The 25,765-nt window shown below is 37.6% G+C and overlaps 1 protein-coding gene across 1 annotated transcript in view; it reads right to left on the bottom strand.

Moving 5' to 3' along the window:
- The window catches only part of Vegfc (vascular endothelial growth factor C), a 102,827-nt gene that overhangs the window by 23,079 nt on the left and 53,983 nt on the right, over nucleotides 1-25,765 (bottom strand). The window contains exons 2-3 of the mRNA XM_055593687.1: nucleotides 6,747-6,948; nucleotides 4,401-4,591 (exon numbers count right to left, since the gene is read on the bottom strand). Of these exons, the coding sequence (XP_055449662.1) occupies nucleotides 4,401-4,591; nucleotides 6,747-6,948 (393 nt within the window). The remainder of the gene's footprint in view (nucleotides 1-4,400; nucleotides 4,592-6,746; nucleotides 6,949-25,765) is intronic.

Genomic DNA, 25,765 nt, shown 5'->3' with positions numbered 1-25,765 from the left:
CAAAATAATAGTGCCTACTTGTAGTATAAAGCTCTGTTTTATATTGAGGCATAAATACACTGTGTTGTAAAAAAAATTATGATACATTCTATTTAAATATAAAATATAAAGGAATGATTTGGCAATGCACATGTTTACATGATTTCTATAAAAATAATGAAGCATAAATTGCTGTTTCATTTTTGTTTGGTTTTGGTTGAGACAGGGTTTCTCTATGTATCCTTGGCTGTCCTGGCTTTGTAGACCAGGCGGGCTTCCAATTCACAGAGATCTGCCTGCTCCTGCCTCCCTGGAATTATAGTCATGTGCTACCATGCCCAGAAAATTACTGTTTCTTTTTAAGATGGAAAAACAGAATTTTAAATGATGCTTAAAGTCAGTTCATAAAGGCTAGGCTAGCGGCTCTGGCTTGGTACTAACAACTGTAAAAAAAGGTTCAGTTTCTTGAGAGCAAATCTCAGGTCTCCCAATCAGACGTATGGTCCTAGTAACTTTTCTCCATTCATTCCCAACTTTGGGATGGTACTTAGGGGAAATAGGAGCATTCGCAGAGCTTGCTCCTCCACACATGTGGCTTCAAAGCAGATGTCTTTCTTTGCCTCTCCTTTCATCACCAAATAGCTTACTTTCTGTAAGATTCCCATTAGCTTTGGTTTTATCTCCTAAATACACAACTTCACCTAAGAAAACACACTTGGGGCATGTTTGTGTAAGAGGTTAAGATGGTATCCAGTCTACGTGTTTCTGGATGCTCAAGGGGACAGCCTCTGCTACAGTTGTTATTGATTACTTCAGTTTGGAATGCTCAGCCCATGTGGCTTTACTTTGCAACTAGAAACAGCCTTCCTCGTGCATTCTGATAACCTGCCCTTCACAGAGACCCATAAAAAAACATCAAGTTTCCATTTTAGAAATCAGCGATTGTAGCGCAACACTTGAAACTCTGGTGCTCTTGAGGTTTATATGACTCAGGCTGGTGACTTTGGTGGCTAAAATATGTGTCTGAAACATTAACAAAACAAAAGCTTGGTTTTTATTTTTTCCTTTTACTTTAAAGAAATTTAACAGTAAGGAATTTATTCATTTATCTTTTTACTGGAGAGATATCTTCACACATTCCCACACTCTACATTGGTAAGAAAGTTTTTTATAGACTTAGGAGAAAGTAAAAAGCAGAACATTTAACAGACTGTATCAGCAGCAAGAGAAACACAACTGAACACTTCCTTCCTACCTTTGGAAGTGTCACGATTTAGTAACTTGGGATGGAAAACTCCTTGAATTCACTCCCACAAATTTGTAGGTTCTCTTTAATAGCATCTACACTACATTTAATAACTTGATGAATATTGATTTTATTATTTTACAAATTTAGACTTAATCACTCGTGTATATGTATTGTGTGTTTATGTATATGTGTGTGTAAGCGAGTGAGCATGGGGTACATAAAATGAGTTCAGATGCGGGTGCAGACTGGAGCAGTTAGATCCCCTGGAGCTGAAATTACAGGCCTTTGTGAACCACCAGATTTTGATGCTAGGAACTGAACTCTGGTCCTGTACAAAATCAGCATCCTTAAGCTCTGAATTATCTCTGCATCTGCAAATACTAATCCTCTTGACCACATACTAAATTGTATTTGGGCAAGATGTATGTGTCACTATTTTATGCAAAACACTATGGGATGTCACTCATTTAACAGAATTTAAGTTAAATTTATTCCTTTTGTTTAAACCAAAGCATCCAAGAGGATCCTTTTGGTAGGAGCAGAGCATGGTTTTACAAAACGAAAGGAAGTAGTGGCTGAGACAAATAGAGAGGTGGTTTTACATTTGAAATAACAATTATCAACATGATGCTTTCTCTCAAGTTAAAAGTGAACAGACACAGCCACTTCACTAAAATTCTATGTCTAATATCATTCTAGAATCTACACCTTTTTACTGCTTTGAAACTCACAAAGTAAAGGTACTCAAAACTCAACCTCTGATCTTTAAATCATTTCCTTTCACTCACATATTCGTTCTACTCACTGTCAGGTATTTAACCCATGCCAAGTATTACACTAAGTATTCTCTAGGCTAATAAACAAACAAATTTTGTTTTCATGGAATTTAGAGCCCAAAAAAATAAAAATCAATAAAAAATTAATAAAAACCTGACAGATGGTGTGATGATGGTAAATTACAGGTAACAAAAGAGGCTACAGAACAATGCAGCACGATACCAGGGGAATGTGGAAGTGGCTTTTGTGAGGAACCCCGAGGAAGAGCGGAGCATGACGGATGAATGGAAACTTGGGGACTACACATTCACCACTGGCAGGTGAACAGCCACTGAATCCAAGAGTTAAAGGAATTTGAGTAGCAGGAAAAAGCAGCTTTTGATGGTAAAAGCAATAACAGGTGGGAGTTGAGAGTGAGGGATTTTGCAGGACTTGGAAAATTGTGTCTCAAAGAAGGGAACAATGCAGAGTATTCAAGTTAGTGTCTTTGTACAAATCAAAGACACTCTTTTCTGGATATTCCAACCGGCAAATAGAAATATATCAGTATACTGGATAAATGCAGGCCCAGAATGCTACCAAAAAGAGTTTATGTCACTAAAAAATGTTGCTAGTATGTTGGAAGGAGCTACATATGGATGTGGGACAGCAGCTATTAGATTCATTTGTTATGCTCTTGGAGAGAGATAGATGTCGGCTACATTAGAGTGAGGGCATTATCTGGGTTCCAGTGATATTTGGAAGTTATGTTTATTTAGTGGAATTATTGATTGAACTTTTAGTTAAATTTTAACTTTTAGTAAGTTTGGCTTTACCAAACTGATGACAATGTAACACTAGAAAAGAGAACAGGAGAGAATGAGATTCACTAAGTTGCTTCTCAGGCAATAGTAGGCCTATCTTCTGAGGAGAAAGCTGACTCACAGCAGTACGTAGGGATTACGGAAATCAGGAGAGATTTGGGGTGAATCACTATGAAAAACAAACACAGTAGTTGAGAAACCATGGATAAGTGCAGTTGGATGAGTGAGTGGTAGGCTTCAGGCAAATATTAGCTGCCCCCTCATTTTTCCTGAAGCCCCATGTTTCTACCATCATAATAATTAAGATACCTTTGCTTCTCTTCCCCGTTAGCGTGATGATACCCTGCTGCTTTCCATACTTCAGCTTCCCCTCTTCTGCATCTGTCCCGTTTCCATGCTACATCAGCATGTTATTGTAAACAGCACATGTCTAATAGTGTCATTCTCCAGCTTAAAGGGCCCTCATTGATGCCACATTGCTTTTAGAATGAGGTTAGAGTATTCATCAAGGCCTCATGAATTTCCTATAACTTACTCTGCAATATGCCCTAATATACTATCTTCTGACCTTTTCTGTATGTGCAGTTTTCTTGAATCCTTCAATTCTTACCAACTCCGTTCAGCTCTAGTGCCTTCACACATACCTTTAAGTTACGCTTAAAGTTTCATTTTTAAGTGTCTAGACCAGTATTAATTAAGGGCAATGTCGTAATTTCCACAGTCGTTGACATTATACTAACATAAGACAGTGCTGAGCTGACATTGTTGATCAGTTAAAGTGTGCAGTCAGCTAATCTGTCGATTCGATAAAATTTTATATTGTGCAAATCAAATCACAGCTTACAATTTTTCTTTTCTCATTACAACACAGAACAAGATTATTTAACTTTATATTTTGAGTACATATTTTCATTACATTTCTATAACAAGAAGGTTTAAACATTTGTAAGGGTTTTATTTGTAAATGAAAATGGTTATTCTCTCTCTCTCTCTCTCTCTTCATGTGTGTGTGTGTGTGTGTGCGTGTGTGTGTGTGTGTGTTCATCTGTGTGGGAGTGCATGTACTTATGAAAGCCAGAGCTTCAGGTATCATATCTCAGGAGCCGTCTACTTTGTTACTCTCACTGACACCTGGGGCTGACTATTGGTTTAGGCTGGCTGTTGAGCCTGTGTCTGACTCTTTAACACAGGAATTATAAACCCATATCACTGTGATGCCCATTGGTCCTGGGGACTGGACTCAGAACCTTGTGTTTGCAAATTAAGCAACTGAGTTGTCTTTCTAGTTTGTAATGATGATTATTCTTGAGGATCACCACAAATGCATCTATGAATGAGTCTATTCATAGTACAGGTAGTATATATATATATAATATTTATAATTTTCTTCACTAGGCTTTGACCCAACTATAAGCCTAGAGTTTATAATGTTGTTTCTTTTTTTTATGTGAAAATGTAGCATCAAAAAACCACAAGAACATCAAAACAGTTTCCTCATTCCCCACATAAAATGCAAGAACCACTGAGACCGGATGTGTAAGGTAGTCTTCCCCTGATCATTCAGAGGGCTACAGAGCAGGACTGATACCTACCGTTTTGCTGAGGTAACCTGTGCTGGTGTTCATGCATTGCAGCCCCTCGCTGTTGCAGCAACCCCCACATCTGTAGACGGACACACATGGAGGTTTAAAGAAGGTGTTTGTGGCTGCTCCAAACTCCTTCCCCACATCTATACACACCTCACGTGGCATGCATTGAGTCTTTCTCCACTCATTATCAATACCTGTCGAGTCACAGGGAAGTCCATAAGTTACACAGAAGCTACCAAAGGACGCACAGAGCCTACAGCATTTGTCACTTGCTCATATTTGACTTCATATCTTAAGATTTTGTGTAAAACAATGAGAGAAACAATGGACTGGATCCTGCATTTCCCTGTGAATGGGAACATAATATAATGTTTAGCAGAACAGCTGAAGAAACTTCTTTTTACAATTACTTCTACAGGGAGGTAACAACAATTTTAGAATGAAATTAAGGATTTCAAAAATTATACCACTATCCTAACACAAATGTTTGGTTCTCCTTGATTAAAAGGGGGAAATCTAATATATAGATGTTTACAGGGAGTGTAAAAACAAAGCCACACTCTTTGCCTGGCATGTGCAGCTTTTGTGGTCTTGAATCAAATGTAAACAGCATGTTTTTGCTTTTCTTTTTAAACTGATATGTAAATAAAAAAGAACACTATGGTTTTGGTGTAAATTCAAAACTCATTTACAGGCAAACTATCCAATAATTTTAAATAAGGACATGACAGTAGCTTTGTCCAAGGCAAGGGTATTTTCCATGTATTATAACTGGTAGTCTAAACTGACTCTTTGTAAAAAAAAAAAAAAAATCAAATTTTCCATTTCCTTCATAGTTTCCTTTGGATGTATGCTACGAATAGGTTGTAGGCTTACCTGCCACTCCTTTGCCTTTCTACTATATTGTCAATGATGCAGCTTAAGTGTTGGAGCTTATTTCTCCCACATTTCCTCTAAAATAACATCTTTTGGGTTTTTTTTAAAGACAATACATTATGGGCTATTCCTCCACAAATCTAATAGTTTGTTTGGTATTGCTTTAAACACACTTTGCAATATCAAATTGTCTGTATGTGTGTGATGTGGAGAGGGGCTTCACATAAAGGGTAGGGGAATAATTTGGGTTCTCCATCACTCTCTATTTTTATTGTCTTGAGACCAGAAAGTCTCTCGATAGGCTAAGCCAGCTGCCCAGCTAGCTCACAGGACCTTCATTTCTCTGTTCTCTGCAACGCTGGTGTAACAGGCACCCATAGCTGTGCATACCTTTACATGGGAGCTGGGGGTTCAAACCCAGTCTTCATATTGTATAGTGAGTTCTCTTACCTACTGAGTCATCTCACTGGTCCCCATAGTAAATTTTAAAATTGGGGTAATATTTAAAACTAAAGACAGCCTTTTTTGAAATGGTCCACCAACTCACGCCATTTTACAAGTCATAATTTTTGTGAAATGTTATGCTAAATGTTCATCTGCTTCTTAAAAGGCAACTTTGAGCCAGTTATCGCTGAGGTAACAAGACAGCAGGTTTTTGAAAAGTGCTTTGGGTTAGCAAACATTTTCTCTTTTATTTTCATTATTTTCAAGTTTGTGGGTGAGTACGTGTGTGTGTACCCGCACTCGTGCGCCTGTGCATGCAGACACAAATGCATCTGTCTATGCACATCTTATGCATAAGATGTAAATCTTCTAGCAATAAGTGAAATTAAATTTTATCAAAATTTAAAAAGAAAAGAAAATCTATGCAGTTTTTTTTTTCTTAAAAATTCTCATTTTCTTGACATATAACCATTTAAACCAGTGGTTCTCAAACTGTGACTGAGTTGCAGCTCCTTTGATGATAGGATGACCCTTTCACAGGAGTAGTGTAAGACCATTAAAACACAGATATTATATTACAGTTCATAACAGTAGCAAACTTACAGTTATGAAATAGCAATGAAAAAATTTTGTAGTTAGGGGTCACCACAACATGAGGAGTTGTATTAAAGGGTTACAGCATTAGAAAGGTAAGAACAACTGATTTTAATTAACCTAAGTAAGTAAAATAAATTAACACACTGTGGAAAGTTTACTTAGGTACTCTTAAATATTTGCAACAGACTATTGTGTCAACTACCAAAACAATTGTATGTTGATTCGCGTGAGTATTCTAGCTGTGGATTTCAAGAAATAATCTAACCACTTAAAAAGAACTCCCAAGTTGATTTATTCAAAGTAATTCTGTTAACTTTTATTTCCTTACATTTCTTGGACTGAAAGTTTTTCAAGCTGGAAGCAAAGGCCCAAATGATCACCATCACTGCTGAACGCACGAGGCTTTCCATGCTCTTTACTGCCCATACTTACTTTTCAAGATCTCTGTGTTGTAGTGTGCAGCAGCAAATTTTACAGTGTCCCCTGTCCTTGTGTTGAGGGTGGGTTGCTGCCAGCCACCTTTCCCCAGCTGGCACTTGTACATTTTCCAGTAGTCTGGGTACAGGACAGACATGAGCTCATCTACGCTGGACACTGACCGCAACTGCTCCTCCAGGTCTTTGCCTACGAAAGCCTGTCAAATGGAAGTGCAAGATCAGTACTTGACCAGACTACGGGTTTAGGAAGATAGAAAGACAAACTCAAACCCCTTCTGGTTTAATGTGATAGGCACTGTATTTGCTAAAAAAGGTATTATTAACACATTTTTACTTGTTCAAATGGCCGTGGTAAAATTAAATTCATAACATCACTGAAAATAATATACTGTCATAACTTTCCAATTTATATACATGGTAGATTTGCTGGAGAAAAATCTCACATATAACACAAAACTCAAGAATCAAAAGTTTTCAAATCTAAAATATTTACTGATGGAAAGAACAGTTATGAAGGCAAAGTGGCTGAAGGATGTTGATAATATGAGATGATGTGTGCTATACTATCTTCTGAGTATTTCTCAACAGCATGTCCATGTATCTCATATATACTCCACATCTACATAAGAATATATTGTTTGCCAATCAATCCTTGATTATGCTAGAGAGTAAACTCAGTGATCAGATATGTTTGGGGTCACTGCCATGTACAATAAAATGTCATAATGCTTCTATTAGCACTGGATTGTTAAATAGGCCCCACAAAAAGCAGCAGTAGGGACTATGTGTGAAAAGAAGATTGCTAGAACTCTTTCCTGAAAACTTCGCTAAGAATACAGTCAACTTCTGCCCTTATCCAATCATAGAGAAATGCAGAATAAGCCATGTGCTCACCGAACCAAAAAGAGCATCAAGAGGACACTTTTGCCACCCAATGAGAGAGACATGCACAGAACATTAGATGCACCGAACGTGTATGTATATAATTAAGATATAATTATTTTCCTTCCTTCTTGCCCTCATCATAGATATGTGTATATATAAAGTAAACATAATTCTTTGAGTACCAGCGGAAGTACACAATTGTAGTTACTCAAGGAAAAGACTGTATTGCAAGCTGATGGGGTTCTACACAAATTCCATGTACACAGCAAATTCACTTTGGAATTACACTTTGCATAAGTGATGATGCTCTATCAGGTATACATGCAAACTCATTGTAAGTCTGTTCATACATGGATATGAACAGCGTTATATTAAAAAATACAGAACTGGACAAACAAAATAACAACAGTTATCACATAAAATAATATAATCAACACTACACAGTGATGACAGAATTGTAAGATTTAAACATGAAAAAGGTACATGTTTGTGCATTCCTACACACAAGGAGCAGAACAAAATTTACATATAAGTAGATTGAGTAAATATATACTGGCCTGAGTAAAAGAGACACAGTAAAAACTAGTTGTGTTGTAAAAAATTGTAGGTTTAATTATATTTTTATAAAGTTTGTATTTTACAATTGAAGAATGTGCATATATAACTTTTTTAATGATCAGAATTAAAATTTCACAGTAATCATCTGTAAGCACATTGCAACCTATCAAATTAATGTCATAGAAGGTACCTTTGGTATAGCATTTAAATTATAAAAATCACTGAAAAGAGTAGAGGTAATTATAATCAAATGGAAAAAAAAGTCAATTACAGGCTGAGCTGGCCATTTCCTTTTCCCCACTAGGTGGTATTTTTTTTTTATTACATTTTTATCAAAGACAGCTTGTAGCCTGAAAGACCCTGATGATCTTCATCTTGGATTGAAAGAGCATATTATATTGGATAATCTAAAACTTCAACTTTGAGCATTATTTTACTTTGTGAAATGACAATAATGTCTTATTTTTGGATTTATATGTGATGATGCAAAGAGAAACGACTTATAAGAATGTGGAGAAAGGGGAACACTCTTCTATTGCAAACTTGTACAACCACTGCAGAAAGCAATCTGGAGGGTCCTCAGAAAATTGAGAATAGATCTACCTTAAGACCCCAGCTATATGACTCCTTGGCATATACCCAAAAAATGTTTCACTGTACCACAGGCCTCTTGTTCAACTATGTTAAAAGCAGCTTTATTCATAATGACCAGAAACTGGAAACAACCTAGATGTCCCTCAACCAAAGAATGGATAAAGAAAATGTAGTACATTTATACAATGGAATTCTAATCAGCTATTAAAACAAAGACAGATGGGCACAATGGCTTAGACCTTTAATCCCAGCACTCTGGGAAACAGATGGAGGCAAATCTGTGAATTTGAAGGCAAACTGATCTACAAAGTGAGTTCAAGACAGCCAAGGCTACACAGAGAAACCATGTCTCAAAAAACCAAACAAACAAAGGAACAAACAAACAAACAACAACAAAAAGACATCAATCAATTTGCAGGCAAATGAATAGAACTAGAAAAGATCACCCTGAGTGAGGTCACCCAGACCCAGATAGACATGCATGGTTATATAGTCACTTATAAGTAGCTATCAGCCTTAAAGTACAGGGTAACCATGTTACAATACATAGACCCAAAGAAGCCAAGGACAATCCAAGGGAGGATGCTTGAGTCTCACTCAAAGTGGAAATAAAATAAGACACATGAAGTAGAAGGAGGGAGGGAGCTGTGTGGGAGAGGAAACGGAGAAGATAATGGGATGGGAGTCAGGTGTGGGGAAAGCAGGGAGGACCTGCTCGAGAATGGAAACTGGTGATGGTAGGTGCATCTCTGGGACAAGAGAGGCTCCCAGGATTCTATAGGGGTGATCTTAGCTGAGACTCCTAGCAGCTGGGGATATGGAACCTACCTCCTGTAGCCAGGCGGGACTTCCAGTGGAAAAAGCCAATGCCAACTTAACCATAAAACCTTCAACCCAAAATTTGCCTTGCCTATAAGAAGCATAGAGATTAAGATGGAACAGAGATTGAGAAAATGGCAAATCAATGACTGGCCCAACTTGAGAATCACTACATAGGAGAAAACCAATCCCTGATAGTATTAATGATACTCTGCTGCGCTTGGAGACAGAAGCCTAGCCTAACTGTCTTCTGAGAGGCTTCATCCAACAGCTGATGGAAAGAGATGCAAGGTACCCAGAGTCAAACAATAGGCTGAGCTTGGGGAGATTTGTGGAAGAGTGGGAGGAAGGATGGAGAAAGCCAGAGGGGTCAAGGACACCACAGGAAGACCTACAGAGGAAACTAGCCTGAGCCCATGAGGGCACAGAGACTGAACCACCAACCAAACGGCACGATGGGTTGGACCTAGACCCCCTGCACACATAATAGATTTTCAGCTTGGTAAAGATTTTGGTTCCCTAATAATGGGAGCAGGAGCTGTCTTTGACTCTGTTGTCTGCCTCTCTATCCCTTTTCTCTAGCTGGGCTGCCTTGTCAGGCCTCAGTGTGAGAACGTGTCCTTAGTCCTGCTGGGACTTGAGGTGCCATGTGGGATAGTTCCCCTTGGGGACCTCCCCTTCTCTGAGAAGAAGGAAAGGAGGGAATGAAGAGAGGAAGCAATGATGGTGAGACTTGGAGGAGAGGAGGGAAGGGGATGGGATCAGGCTATAAAGTGATTTAATAAATAGGTAGAGAGATGGATATACGATACATAAAAACAACATAATGTAATTGTTTCAGACAGCAGAGGAACTGTCATTTGATGATCTTTAATGAAAACTTTCATTGTGTTGTGATCACAAGGTGTGCGGTGAAGAACGTCTTCTGATCTGCGGCATGCATTTTCACGCTGAGCTAGTTGAACACTCTTGGGTCAGCACTAGGAGGGTGTTCAGTCAGCATCTCAAGGAATAGTGATAGAGTGTACGGAACAGCTAAAACTTAAGATTACATCTGTCCGTCCAATAGTGGAGCATTCAATTCATGTTCTACTTTTAAAGATATGAAAAGGTCTCAGCAATCCAGAATGAGTTCTCAACTGAGCAAGTGACACACCAAAATCCTTCAAAGCGAAGAGCTATTTATATCAAAGTCAAGTTTGGTCATAATGTATTGTTGAGAGTTTATATCCACTGTTTTCTAGAGCACTTAGTTCATTTGCTTGAATATTCATGGTTTTTGTTTTCCAGAAATTCAGTACAGTTTAAAAGCAACAGTGAAATGATGCTTCTTGCATTCTGAAACTGAATCTAATTTTATATGTCAATTTGGGTAGATCAAGCATTTGCCCTAGCATAATTTTTATCAGCTCTGTATTACCAAAGAATGACCCTAAAAGATACTGAATGAAACATTTAAAGATGAAAAAAGTGGTCAAAGATAAGTTAGCAATGTGATGAGCATGGAACAACAACAAAACAGCAAACAAAACAAAAATCAATCACTACAGCATCAGTGTTAGCATAACAATGATGCCAATCACTATTTCTTGGAGTCATGTGATGAGAAAGAGCCTTTGCACCTGTACTCTGTGTTTCTTCTCAGTTGTGAGAAGCCATAACATAAACCCAGAAAGTCAGAAACAAAGTGGGCTGTCAGGTGGAAGTGATATTTTTATGTCATACACTAGTATTCCTTCATGTGCCTTGATTTGAAGTTTGACAGAGGTTTGGGGGTCGGGGAAGAAATGATTGCTTGTAGGCATTTCTACTAGAAAAATCCCAGAGAATCAATAATAGATGCAGAGAATGAAAGACAAGCTGAACTTGCTATGACTAAAATTTTGTCTTTAAAGTCTATATACAAATGCCAAGCATTTTTAAAAACTACTATACAGTGTTATACTAGGCACATATAAACTGGAAGATTATCAATAGGGCTTGCATTTGAAACTCATGGGGAAATCCATATATTTCAATTATGAAAGTTTTCTTTTTCTTTAAAATCATATATTGTCATCAAATAATAATCAGAAGTGATAGAATGGGCAAAAGTTCATGAAAAGTGGTTTATCAACTTTATTGTATTTTTATCTGTATTTTACAACAGCTCCAAATATTCATTTTAAAATATGGTTGCTTACCAAATATATCCCTACTTTAGAGATGGATAAAGAATAAGACAGCAATATGTAGGCTTAAATATTACATGTTTATATATTTAAGTTAGCCATTTATCTTTAATGATATATTTTAAGTAATAAGAATAATCTTATATTCTATCGTCAACGTATCAGTTCAAAACATACTTTGAAAAGATTTTGACTAAACTGCTTAATAGGAAACATTTTTTCATAGTATTTGTCATATAGATCACTTCTCTGTCTGTTTTTGTTTTATTTATTTACTTGATCAACATAGGGTTTCTCTTTGTAGCCCTGGCTGTCCTGGAACTCACACTGTAACCAGGCTGGCCTCAAACTCAGAGATCTGCCTGCCTCTGCCTCCTGAGTGCTGGGATTAAATCAAATTACTTTCCTATCAAAATTTAAGTGATATAGTATTTAAGAAAATCTTTATGCATTTTAAATTATGTTATTTCAAAGGCAAATTTCTACTTCACCAATGGGAAACAAGATGCCTGAAATGCACAGTACCATGGAAAGTATTTGAGACCTTTTTTCTCTAGAATTAAAAATCTCATTGACTCTACTTTCTTGAACAATGGCAAAATGACCACAGAAATATTAATTCTTCTGTCTTTCTCAGCTATGAGTACAAACATAGCATTAAACAGATACAGAAAAAAATGCTTACAACAGGTTTGATTCCTGTCCATAGAAACATTAAGGGTCTCTGCTCTAAAGAGAGCACTGTTTTTTGGAATGGTGACTGTTTTTCTACCGGGAGTGGGGAACAGGGGCCAATACCACCATTACAATCACAGGGCACTCCCCTACGTAAGAATTGTCTAGGGTAATGGTTTTGTGTTTGTTGCTGTTTTTTTTGTAGGTTCAGCTTGCTTTCTTTTCACTTTCATTAATTTATTTGTTCACACTTAGTAAAGGGAGAAGAGACAGTCTCTGACATACATAACAATCTCAATACCACTCCTTCCTTTCCTCTTAGTCCCACTTTCCCACCCATTTCCTGCAAACCGCCCCACTTCCATACCAACCCACCCTGGCACATCAGGTCACATTAGGACTAAGTGCCTCTTCTTTCACTGAGGCAGAAAAAAAAAAAAAAAAAAGAGGCAGCTCTGCTAGAGAAACAGGGAAACAGGATCCAGACGGGAACAATAGAGTCCAAGTCAGGGTCAGTCCCCACTCCAATTGTGTTAGGGGACACACTTGAGGACCAAGCAACCCAGCAGCCTCATATGTGTAGAGGGCCTAGGAGCAGTCCATTCATGTTCTTTGGTTGGTGGTTCAGTCTCTCTGAGCCCCAACGGGCCCAGTTTAGTTGGAGCTGGAGAGGTCAAGAAGACCTATCTTGCTTTTAACTCAGCTACTGCTGGGAAACCCTGCAGGGGGCAGTAGAGGGGTGCAGTAATTTGGGTAATTTAACTTCATCAGATGGTGTAATGCACCAGTCATGTATTACTCTCTTACAGAAAGTGGAAATTTTTATGATTTCACTCTCTAAATTCCCTTAAAAACTTTGGAATGAATGAATGAGTTTAAATACCACTATCTGCTTAGATTATTACTCAGTGACAGGAGCATGATTTCTGTTTTCCCATTACGTGTTTCTTAAGTGTTCCCTTGGCTTGTAACAGCAAGATGTAATTATTTATATATGGTATTCCAAAGTAAATCACACATGTTTATGAATGGTTTCCCTTTCATTGGTCCTAATTCAAAAACAAGCTTCGTGTCTTTGAAAACGTGCACTCAAGTGCTTGGGAGCGGACTTCACGGATGAAGCACTGGTAAAACAAACATGAGGACTTGAGTTTGCATCTGCAGGACTCAGATAACGAACGCAGAGCAGGTAAGGCAGTAGCGTGTAACCCCAGTAGCATGTACCTCTTCAGAGGCAGAGAGTGAGAGACACAGCAGACACGGCAGGCAGCAACAGTGCCAGTTCTCCTCTCTACACTCATGAGCTTGAGCAGCTGCACACACATGTCCACATACACATGCAAAGACACACACATGCACATATGCGCACTACACAGGTGGATACTTAGAAATTTCTCTTCAAATTAAAACATGCCAGACGTTTAAAAACATTTACTTTCAGAAAAGTTTCTTTAATAGGATAAAGAACAACTGATGCTAACATTTAGTACTGATTGTGATATTAATTGCACAATGTTTAAATTTTAATTAACATAAAATATCCAGTTAGAACGTGAACAGATCATGATCACACAGTTTGAGGGGCTTTTACAAATTGAACTTCTGTAACCCCACTCAGAGAACACTAAATAGAACCTACAAGGCTTTATAATTTTTAATTATAACCATTCACTCAATGTAACTAACATCATTCTGTTTTTTCTTAATTCAGTTTCACTTTGCTTTGAGTTTACCATGACAGTGTGCTGCAGTACATTCTCTTGGGTTTCTTTGCTCAACCTTAATTTGTAAAACTGAACCACATGTGAAAGGTGCTGGTTTTCCATTCTGTAAACTACTGCAAGTTCTCTAGTCTCTGTGAATGCAGGACCCATTCAAATGGTACATAAAAGGAAAGAAATTGATGGCTCATGAATTAAGCACATAATTAACTGCCCAGATAAGGCCAAATTAAACTTATCAATTTACACTCCTGAGGGCTGCATATGAAACCCCTGGCTACGTGTCTTTGCCAACAAATATTGTTTTTTTCCATTTTCAGTCATTCTAAAATGTATGTCATGATACCTCATTGTGGTCTATTGTGTTTGTTAGTTTGTAGAGGCAGCTACTAAAAGCTTTTTATTCATTTCTGTTAGCTAGCTTTCGTGTTGTTACTTGTGAGAATTAAGAATGTATTCTGGATATGTGCTCATTGCATTTTGTTCTTTTGGATATGCAGGTCACAGACATTTGTGTAACTATCGTTTCACTCATTCACCAGTGATTTCTGGTGAACAAAGGTTTTATTTATACTAATAATATCTGAGCTTTCTTTTCAAGATGAGTGTTACTAGTATAGGCTTTAAAAACATTTAACTCAAGTCATGAAAATGTCATTCTAAACTATTTTCTGAAAATTTTAATTACTTTGGGACAACTGCGAACTTGGATTTGTTTGTTTAGTATAATGTGAAGTAGATGTCAGAATCCTATCTTTCATTTCTAATTGATCCCACACCATTTATTCAAAAGTCCATCCCTTTGGCACAGGACTATCCCAATCCCTTTTCCATCTGTGTATTTAATTCTCTACCCTTATGCCAGCACAAAACAATTGTTTACTTAATTAATTAAGTGCTATGCTAGGGACCAAACCCATGGCCTTGTACTGCTGCAGAGCTTCATCACTACCCCTGACAGTGAAACTTGATAATAAACATACTGTTTAGGTTGTTCATATGATGTCCCAAATTTTGTCAATAGCATTGATATCCAAAAACAACTGTTATTTTACTGGCTTTTTTCTTCTATAATAACGCTTAGTTACATTTTTTTGTAAAAGAAAAAAAAAAACTTCAAATGCATTACTGAAGGAATTAGCATGCCAAATGAAATGCTCAGTGCTTTATATATGTTATATGCTAAAGACAATTACAATTAAGGGTGTTGGTGACAACAGTAAACATTGACACACTAACCATGCTAGGAATATTCACTCCTATATCACAAGTTCAGCTTCAAAGCACTATTCATTCTTAAGTTTTTCTCATAACCTATACTCTGTAAATTCTCACTTTTAGCAATCATAGGTGCATGTTACTTAAATGCACACATTGCGTACCTAAAGGCTCATGTTTAATACAGTATCTGTCTGAAATCTCATTTTCTCGTAGATCACGATTTGAGGGAGCATACGTGCATAACACAATAGTGAGAACATGCAGTCAGCACAAATAGATGAACTTATGTTTGAATCTTAGTCGCCACATTTACTGTGTGCATGACGTTTCAGGTCCATTTTTCTTCAACTGAAATATGAGGGCTGCTGCAAAAATTTAATGTGATCCTGTGAAATAAGGTATGTAAGCAGCTAGATACTTATTTATTGGTTTTTTGGTTTCTTTAAAGTTTCCTTCCAGATTAATGATGTTTTATTAAAGTTCTCTTTATGGTTAAGCTGGAACTGAATTTATGCCAATTTATTTCATATTGATGACTGATTGCATTTTTTAGATGCTTTCATCCACAAAGAAACATCCAATTATTTGTATTTGATTCTTTTCTCTCATGGCTTGTATGGAAACACCTATTTCTCGCTGTGGCAAAGCAATTTTAGCCTTCCCACAAAAGACAAAATGTGCTCAAAAGGATGAAATTCCTTGAAAAAGTGCTCAGGCAAGTCATTACCCCCCCCCCCCAAGGGCTTCTCTTTTGGAAACTGCAGACCATTTATTCTTATGCAAATGAAAGGTGGGGAGAGGAAAGGAGATAATTATCTGTGAGAACACAGACCAGAAGAGCTTACCTCACTGCTACAGAGAATTTAAGGTCCGCTCAAAAGTCTTTAGAGGTTGAAACTGGAGCTCTGGATCCTTAGTGGTTTTGAAAATGGTCACTTGATGTCCACACTTAAGAAAGGTGTGGGGGATAATATCAAGTTTTAACATTTTCCATAATTCCACCATCTGTTCTATTTTAGCAAAGAACCAGCTGTGAACAGCTGAGAAATCCTTAAGTATCATCCAATCCAGAGGATTCAAGGCATTTCCATGCTTATTTCTCAAAACAACCGTAAATCATACCAGGGCTTACATGAAAACATTATTTTACACAAAAAGAAAGATTCTCTTCAAAGGCACGCAAAATTCACCTAAGAAATACTCAGAATTGCTGGGCATGGTAACACATGCCTGTAATCTCAGCACTCAGAGAGACAGAGGCAGGTGGTTTTCTGAGTTCTCTGCCATCCTGTTCCACAAAGTGAGTCCAAGACAGCCAATGCCACACCGAGAAACCCTGTCTCAAAGAAACAAAACAAACAACAAAAGCGAAAGAAAGAAAGAAAGAAAGAAAGAAAGAAAGAAAGAAAGAAAGAAAGAAAGAAAGAAAGAAAGAAAGAAAAGAAATGTTCAGAATTAAGGTAATGACAATAATAAGGGGTACTGACTGGAAGCTATCCATTTTGGTCCAGCACTATTGTGGCGACTTTTTTTTTTCATAATATTTATTTGTTTATATTAATTATAGGTTATTTAATTTGTATCCTAGCCGTAGCCTCCTCCCTCTATCCTCCCAATCCCACCTTCCCTCCCTCCTCTCCTCTCTGCCCCTCTCTAAGTCCACTGATAGGGGAGGTCCTCCTCCCCTTCCATCTGACCCTAGTTTAGCAGGTCTCATAAGGACTGGCTGTAATGTCCTCCTCTGTGGCCTAGCAAGGCTGCTCCTCCTTTGCAGGGGTAAGAGGGAGGTCAAAGAACCAGCCATTCATTGAGTTCATGTCAGGGACAGTCCCTGTTTCTCTTACTAGGGAAACCCACTTAGATGCTGAGCTGCCATGATCTACATCCAAGCAGGGGTTCTAGGTTATATCCATGCATGGACCTGAGAGAACAAAGTGACAGCTATCATTAAAACCTAGAGTAGGTGCGGTAAAGTAGTTAGTAATGCCCTGGGGGGAGAGCTACCTCGCTGCATTCTTTCCCCACCCACTAGAGATACAGTTGCTAGAAAACTGGACCATCCCCCTAGGGAGGGACACCTGGTCATTAATGGCCTGGGAACCTTCCTATAGCCAATCGATTAAAAAATGTAGCATTTTGACCAATAGATGCTTGCCAGGCAGGAATCGCCCCTGCCTTGGGTATGCTGGGAGGGACCAAAATCTATAAATCACCCAACTAACCTGGGCACGGGCGCTCAGCTCCCACCGCTTCGGCTGTGGGGCTGTGTTGGCCCAAGCTGCAGCTTGTAATTTACAATAAAAAGACCCTCATGTGTTTTGCAACGGAGTCGATTCCTGTAGATCTTTTGGGGGCTCGAGAACTGGGTATAACAGACCTTAGTTGGAGAATAAGTCTCAGAAAAGACCCCTGTGCCCAGATATATTTGGTCCTTGTGGCACTTCTGTCCTCTCCAGGTCTTACTAACTCCCCTTTCTTTCATATGATTCCCTGCACTCTGCCCAAGGTTTGGTTATGAATCTCAGCATCTGCTTTTATACACTGCTAGGGAGCGTCTTTCAGAGGCCCTCTAATTACTTTTCTAAAACTAAAGGAGACATTTGTTTTCTCTCATTCTGTTTCTCTTCAAAAGCATCATGTACACTACTGAAGATCCTGCCGCAGAACTATGGTCAGTTACTTAATGCCATATAAGTGTGTGTGTGTAATGTCTCTTCAGTTAACATTTTAGAAATCCTAATACATTTTAAGGTTTAAGTAACAAGAAAAATAATTATATTTGTCCAAAAAATATATATATATATATAACAAGATATACTGTGGGCAACTTCCGTTTCCCTTTCCAGTACTTAACACATGTCTTTGTAAAGAGCAGAAGACGGAGACACTCTAACTAGGAAGCCACTGCCTCTAAATAAAGCATTTTAAATAAATGGCAAAAGAGAAAAGATTATGAAGTTAACATTTTCTATTGGAAGACTACAGTGTGCCAAGGAATGTTCTAATCATGTTATTCCAGAACAAAGTCTCTCCTTCAGTGCAGTTTATAAGCTACACATTATGTATGTTTATTTTGAGAGCTAAGAATCCTAAAGAACAGCTTCCCGAATTTCTTCTTTCCTAGGACCTTACATATCTTAAGACATACCTGTTTTGTATATGGCAATCAATTACAGACAAATTCTCTGTAGTTTGTGTGCTTTTTGTCTAAAGGATTCCAGCTTAGTTACTAAAGTGTCAGGGAGAGGAATTTGTTGCTATGAAACAATGTTGAGGAAAACAAAGCTGAATTATTTAACCAGAAGTATTGCTTCTAAAAACATAAAACTTCCAGTTTGCACTCACCAACATATGAGTTGTTAAATTACTTTCTGTGATTAAAACCTACTTACAAATTTATTGCAGAGAGGCAAACTATCACTTTTTAATTGGTTTTTTTTTTTTCAATCTATTTACTAGATCTGGAGAGATGGCTTAGTGATTAAGAAAGATTTCTTCCCTTCCATGTTCAGTTCCTTGCTCCCCACACAGGGCAGCAAACACCTGCCTGTTATTGTAGCCCAAAGGCTTTCAACACTCTCTTCTAACCCTTTTAGCACCTACACTCACACAGCACATACACACACACAAACACACACAAATATGAATGAATAAACAAATGAATGAACAAATAAAATCAATTAGCTCTCTGTCTTACAATGCTGATGCTAATTTGGTCCACAATTGTTCTTTGCTATTAGATTGTGTGTGTGTGTGTGTGTGTGTGTGTGTGTGTGTGTGTTGTATGTGTGGGAGGGTGAAATGGTGGTGGTGAGAAGGAAGAATGGTCCATTAGTTGGCAGTTAGACTATGCTGAAGTTATGCACTTTTAAAGGAAGCTGGAGAAAGAACTATCACTAATTCATCATTAAGGATTTAGAAAGTTTGCTTGAAATCAGTCCACTTAGTAAGCTCTGGCAAGCTTTGGGAAGCCACACACACTTCCATAGCATGCCAGGATTCGCTACCTCCCTAACTGCTTACTTTGGAGCACCACTAAACCAATTCCTCCATGACTCTGTGTCAAGGCTTTGGGCAATGTCTTACCACAACGCATTTCTTTATTTTATGCTTGGTACAGTTTGAATTTCACAATACTGTTAGCAGGTGTGTCTTTGTAAGCACTATTATTTGTACAGGAATATCAAGGAGTGAAGCGTTTCTTATTAACAGAAAATGGAAATTCAGAAAACAGATGCCTACTGTAGTAATAAATATTTGCTGTAACCTTCCTCATCCTAACAAACTAGGATTTAGATAAATGAATATGGTCTTAAACACCCAGGTGACTTTTAACAGAGATATTTCTGTAGGATGACCTAAGTAGATGCATCAAAGTCCTCATTAGTAAGAGAAGAAAACTATTATGCATATAATATTTGCAACCAATATACTATAGAGCTTAGATTTTAGTTTAAGAATTATTCTAGGCTCCATTTTATTTCTAGCTTAAAATGTGCCCTGTGAAGGTCAAATTTAGAATTAAATATTTACATTTTACAATGCTGTGTGCTAATAGCTAGAATTTGTGTTTAAAGTTTCACTGGAGGAAACTATCCACTTAGCGGAACTGACAAATTTCAAACATCTGACTCTCTTTACTCCTGTCTGCTATTAGCTTCCTGACCCTAAGATACAACCAAAGCATTATGGAGCTCAGTTCTCTAGATTTAGCTGGTTAAAATCCATACTGCGTATTTGCTAATATTTGCGAGGTTACAGTTCTATATGACAAAAATGTATTTACCAAGCTGGATTTCATTTTAAGATGACTGAACTGAATAGCCTTTATTTATTCCTCTTGTACATAAATCTCTATTCCTAAAACATTTTGGCTGAAGAAGGAAGGATAGCAGGAGGAGGAAGAAGAGGACAAGGAGGAGGAGGAAGAGGACAAGAAGCATGGGGAAGATGAGGAAGGAGGAAGAAACCAGCTTATCTGTCCAAAGGAAAAAAAAAAACTTTCAAACATATTTTCTACACAAATTCATTAATACAATGAATACTTATTGGATATTTAGGTGCAAGAAACTCCTTGCAACTCTGGAACACCTACATTCCCCAACAGAAAACTCCTATAATAGAAGAGAAACTAGAACATGTGCACTAAAGCCATACTCACAAAACTACTATGTCACCACTTCCATCTGTTCTGAAAATGTGTTTGCATATTTTTCTATATGCATGTATAAAGTGGTTTAACAACCTATTCTATAGCTAGCTCATTTCCTACAGTCAGTTTTAATAGGCCATTGAGCCCCTGTCTAATTGGCCTCAGCACTGTGTGTTCCCACCATTTCTTTGAGAAACCTTACAGAGGTTTGGTCATGATTGGATGTTACCTATTCTGTGGAAGGTATTTGGGCCCAAGAAGATAACCACAAAAAGTAATAGAACATTCAGTGCGAGGTTCTGTGGGTTACCGGGGACATGCAGCTATGTGACCCTGACCCCTTCTTGCTCTCTTTACCTCCAAGCTCATGATGATTTTTGCTTCACTAAACACTCTTATCATGATGTGCTGCCTAAGCACAGGCCCGTAGTACCTGTTCATGGATTAGAATTATCATAATTTTTAGCTCAAAATAAATCCTTTCCATTTGTAAGTTAATTATCCCAGTTATTTTGATGCAGTGATGAAAATCTGACTAACACAATTTTCTTTTCCTACTAAGTCACTTTACAGAGAACTTTATCTCCTTTGATATGTGATCACCTTGGGTATTTGATCAAATCTCACATTTTCCAGCATCCACTGGATTATATCTGATCACCTTGGCTGACCTTCAGCAAGAATTCCATTTCCCAATCTTTATTTCTCCTTTCAAGAACACCAATCAAATGCTTTTCACTCTCTCCAAAGCCATGAAGTACACAGATGTGTGTGTCACTTCTGTCCTGGCTGAACCAACACTTAACTGTTCTTGTTATTAAGCATTCTCTCTCCCACTCTCACACCAGCATACAAATCTGCTGTTCTCAGAAATTACAAAAAAAATTGATAAGCATAATAAATACATACAAAACACAGAAAATATGAAACAGATAAAAAGGTTCTTTAAGTCCGTATTCTTATCTCCTCTCTCAGAGCTTAATGGTTACAAAGGGCTCTTGTGCTCCTCATCAGCCTAAGGTCAGCATTCCATCTGGGTTCTGCTCCCCAACAATCCACTGGAACTATCCCATAGGTCATTGTGCTGTTTTTCTATTAAAGCCATGTGTATATCCATGCCTTCTCAAGATCATAGTTTTCTGCTATTTCCTCTCCATCAGGGTTTATTATTATCTGTGACCTTAGCTTATTTCTCTTATACATAATCTCTCCAATTTGAGTACTAAAGGTTCAGGACTGTTTTGGCTCTGATCATCTTACTTCTCTTTCTGAGTAACTTCGTCTATTCTTAATCTTTTCCAAATGATCTGTGTCTGAAGATGGAAATGTGTACATTCAGCCCAAACTTTTCTCAAAAGTTTGACATTAGACTTCTCAAGACACCACTCCTAGTATCCAACTTGGAATCCCCCAATTTCCCCTTGAAATTCCTTTCCCATATGCATAGAGCTTACTAACCTGTATCTAATTCCAAAGCCTAAGAAGTAGACTTACTAGCTCTCTCTTATTCCTAAATAAAATCTATCACCAAGTCTTAAGCACTTTAATATTAAATTATACCAGTACCATCCCTGTTTGCTATGATATCCTTGGTTAATATAGTCATCACCTGTGCCTGATCATATCATCACCCTCATTTTTAATCCATACAACTGATTCTCTACACAAAAATCAGAGGGCTTCTTACCATTACTTACTTAATGAAGCCATTTACCCAGCTGATCTTAAGTTGTTTACCATCATGTTTATAAAAACCACCACCAACACTGTCTTTGGATTGTCTGACTCCTGTTGCTGTCTCAGTTTTTCTCAACTGCATCTACCACCCAGGGTCTCTACCTATGGGATAAGATCTCATTGGCAACTGTTGATCTCCAAAGTATTTACATTATGATTCATAACAATAGCAAAATTAGTTACTAAGTGGCAACAAAATAATTTGCCACTTGTGTTGTAGGGATCACCACAACATGAGGAACTGTGTTAAAGGCTTGCAGCATTAGGAAGGTTGAGAACTAGTGATTTAGAATTTTAGTGTCTTACAACCTTTACGCTTCTTTGAAGCAAGCAACATTGGCAAAATCTCTTTCCTTTCATGGATTTATATTCTCCTAGCGCTACAAGTGGCTGGTATATTTTCTTCACTAAAGAGTCAAACTAAATGTCACATTGTCATTACAGACTTCCAACTGATATAACTTGATATCCATAGCCACAAATTCTATCTTATCCCCTGTAATTTCTTTCATGTCATCACTGGCATGTGGAAACAGCCTCACTTATTCTTTGCCTTATTTGTTCTCAATTACTCCCTTCCACACTTGCTTTGTTGCTTTTAAGCACCTGTTCTTTGCAGCACATCCACAGTATAACAGGGTGCATGTAAGCAGTTTCTTTTCATTTTTCATGTCGTAAAATAACATTGCTGATAACTTTCACAAAACCGTATAAAAGCAGTGAAAGGTAATTAAATTTAAATTTCATTAAAGTTGCCAAAAAGTAAGTACTTTTATAATGATATTCTGAGGTTTTCCCTTTTTAGTCTGAACCATGAAAGAAGAAAATAAACACACTTTCCTTTTTAGAGAGAAGATTGAAAGAATATTTATATTTTAGCCAAGTTTTTCACCATGTTAACACTGTAACTGTCCAACAAGGCTAAGCCAAAGGAAAGATAATAAACACAGAAAATTTATGTGTTTTTAATCTGATTTTTCCTCATTTTCAAGCTCAGCTAAAAGTGTAATATGAACAGTTGACTGCCAGGAGAAGTGTTATAAGGTCCATTTAATATAATGCAAGAAATATTGATTTCATCTTTTCCAAAACTCTTGCAGTCTAAGGTCAGGGACGATGATGAATCACCTGGGATGCACCAGTGCTGACACTAAATTATATTTCGAGCTTGGTCCAGGCCTCATACTGGCTAACTACTACCACTAACTACTAGCGCTGACTACTTCCACTAACTGTTAATACACGTATACATCTAACCTCACTTCATTTGAATCACAGTCCCAGTATAACAAAATGAGACAAAAAAAAAAGTAAGGCTAAAGGTGGTTGCCTAATCCTAATACAGAAGTCTACCAATGAGGGCTCAGCGTTAGGAACACTTGCTCTGTAAGCATGAAGGTTTGAGGACCTGAGTTCTGATCCCCAGGACCCACACAAAAATCATGACAAAGTTTTATGTATGTGTACACCTGCACCCAGCTCCGGAAGGTTAAAAATAGGGAGATCTTGTGTCAAGGCAGGGAGCAGTAGAGAAAGGTACCTAAGGTCCTGTTCTTCACATGTGCATGCCCAAGCACACAGAATAGTACAGTCATATGCATGTGCCACATACGAATATATCCCCCAACACACCGGTACTAAATTAAAATGACTAGGCCCAAAGATAGAATTGGAGGCACAGGATTTTAACTCAGTACTGGTAAAGAAAAATTTGTGTATCTTTTGCCTTGTTCAGGTACGCTATCAAGGACATAACTTTCCCATGTGTTGACTCTTGTACAAGTCTTAATAAGCGCTGACAGTCACAGGCCTTGTCAAATACTGCCATGCAACATCTTCAAATCTTATCCTTCTCTGTGACTTTGTCACTATCTTAAATGTATTTGCTTCACTAAGAGTGAAGACCAGATGAATGACGTGGGAGAAATAAGAGCACTGCTCTGCAAGGGTGGGCATCCAGTTTTTACTTCCAGCTCCAACGTAAAGTAAAATGCTGGCTGCAGTCATGCCCTTTAATTTGGGGAATGGAATAGGGTGGAGTTTGTGTGTAGAAACAGGAAGATCCCTGGGGTTTTCTGGCCAGCCAGCCTAGGCAAATTGATGAGAGCCAGGAAAATTAAGTTCAGTATGAGATCCTTTGTCAAGGTAGCAAGACAGAAAGCAGTAGAAAAGGCATTTTCCCTACAAATGACTTCACAAACATGCACATGTATAAAAGCACATATGCACATATGTACACAAACATATATGTACAATATGCTACTGATACAGTGTGTATGAATAAATATTTAGAACCTTAGAACCAGAAAGCAAATATTTCAGTGTGTCTAATAAACCATGGCAGGATGAATTCAGGTTTACAGCTTGGCTTCATACAAAATCTATTAAAACAGGAAGACTCTATTATAATCATAACAATGAAAAGAAATGTCGTGATACATGCAAGAGAGTCCATTTTTAAAAGATGAACATCAATAGGCTTACATAAAGAGAAAACTGAATAGATGTGCCTATTGACGAGAATGACTATATGAAGCCTGAGATAAAAAAACTGCATGCCCACAGTTATAATCATGCACAGTTACTATACAAAAACCAAAGTGAAGAGAAAGACCTTAAATTGGTACACTCATTAAAGTTTAATTAAAGTTCAAAGATGCCTTCATATTTCCTATCTACTATCTTCATCCCATCAACAAAATACATTTTTTTCTGATCCTACAGGGAGCTTAGAGATTCATTCTATAGAGAAATCAAAGGTCAGATACTGCCTGAATGCATGGATTAAAAATTACAACACTTTTGTTTTAAACCTTTGTGAGAATTTTAATGAAAGTAGCACTTGTTTGTTTTAGAGGGCATAGAAATTACAGTCATTTTTTCATTTATTTATTTATTTATTTATCTACTTACTTATAATTATTTTTATTTTTATATTAATTACAGTTTATTTACTTTGTATCCCAACTGTAGCCCTCTCCCTCATTCCCCACCCTCCCTCCCTTTTCTCCTCCCATGCTCCTCTCTAAATCCACTGATAGGGAAGGTCTTCCTCTCCTTCCATCTGACCCTAGCTTATCAGGTCTCACCACGACTGGCTGCACTTATAGAACCAAATGTAACATCTTTGTGACTTTGGGCTCTATAAAACTTTGACATAACATCAAAAGTGAAACTTTTGAAAATAAGTTTGATTAATCAAAATTACAGTTTTGTTCTTCAATGAAAAGCATTAAAAAAAAAAAAAGACCAATAAAACAGATCAGCTGATCAGCTCTTGTCTCCAAGACAGAGGATTCAAGTTTAAATAAAGGAGATCCATGTGACAAGAGGAGAGGACAATTGTGGGCCCACAAATTGTCCTTTGACTTAATCAATGGTGCCCCTGCCTTTTTCATGCACACAAATGTTTGTGTGTGTATGTGCACACAACACACACACACACACACACACACACACACACACACACACACACACACAC

Source organism: Psammomys obesus, unplaced genomic scaffold (assembly GCF_907164565.1).
Source record: "Psammomys obesus unplaced genomic scaffold, mPsaObe1.curated_primary_1811, whole genome shotgun sequence".
Lineage (NCBI taxonomy): Eukaryota > Metazoa > Chordata > Mammalia > Rodentia > Muridae > Psammomys > Psammomys obesus.
This window is presented reverse-complemented; position numbering and strand designations above follow the sequence as displayed.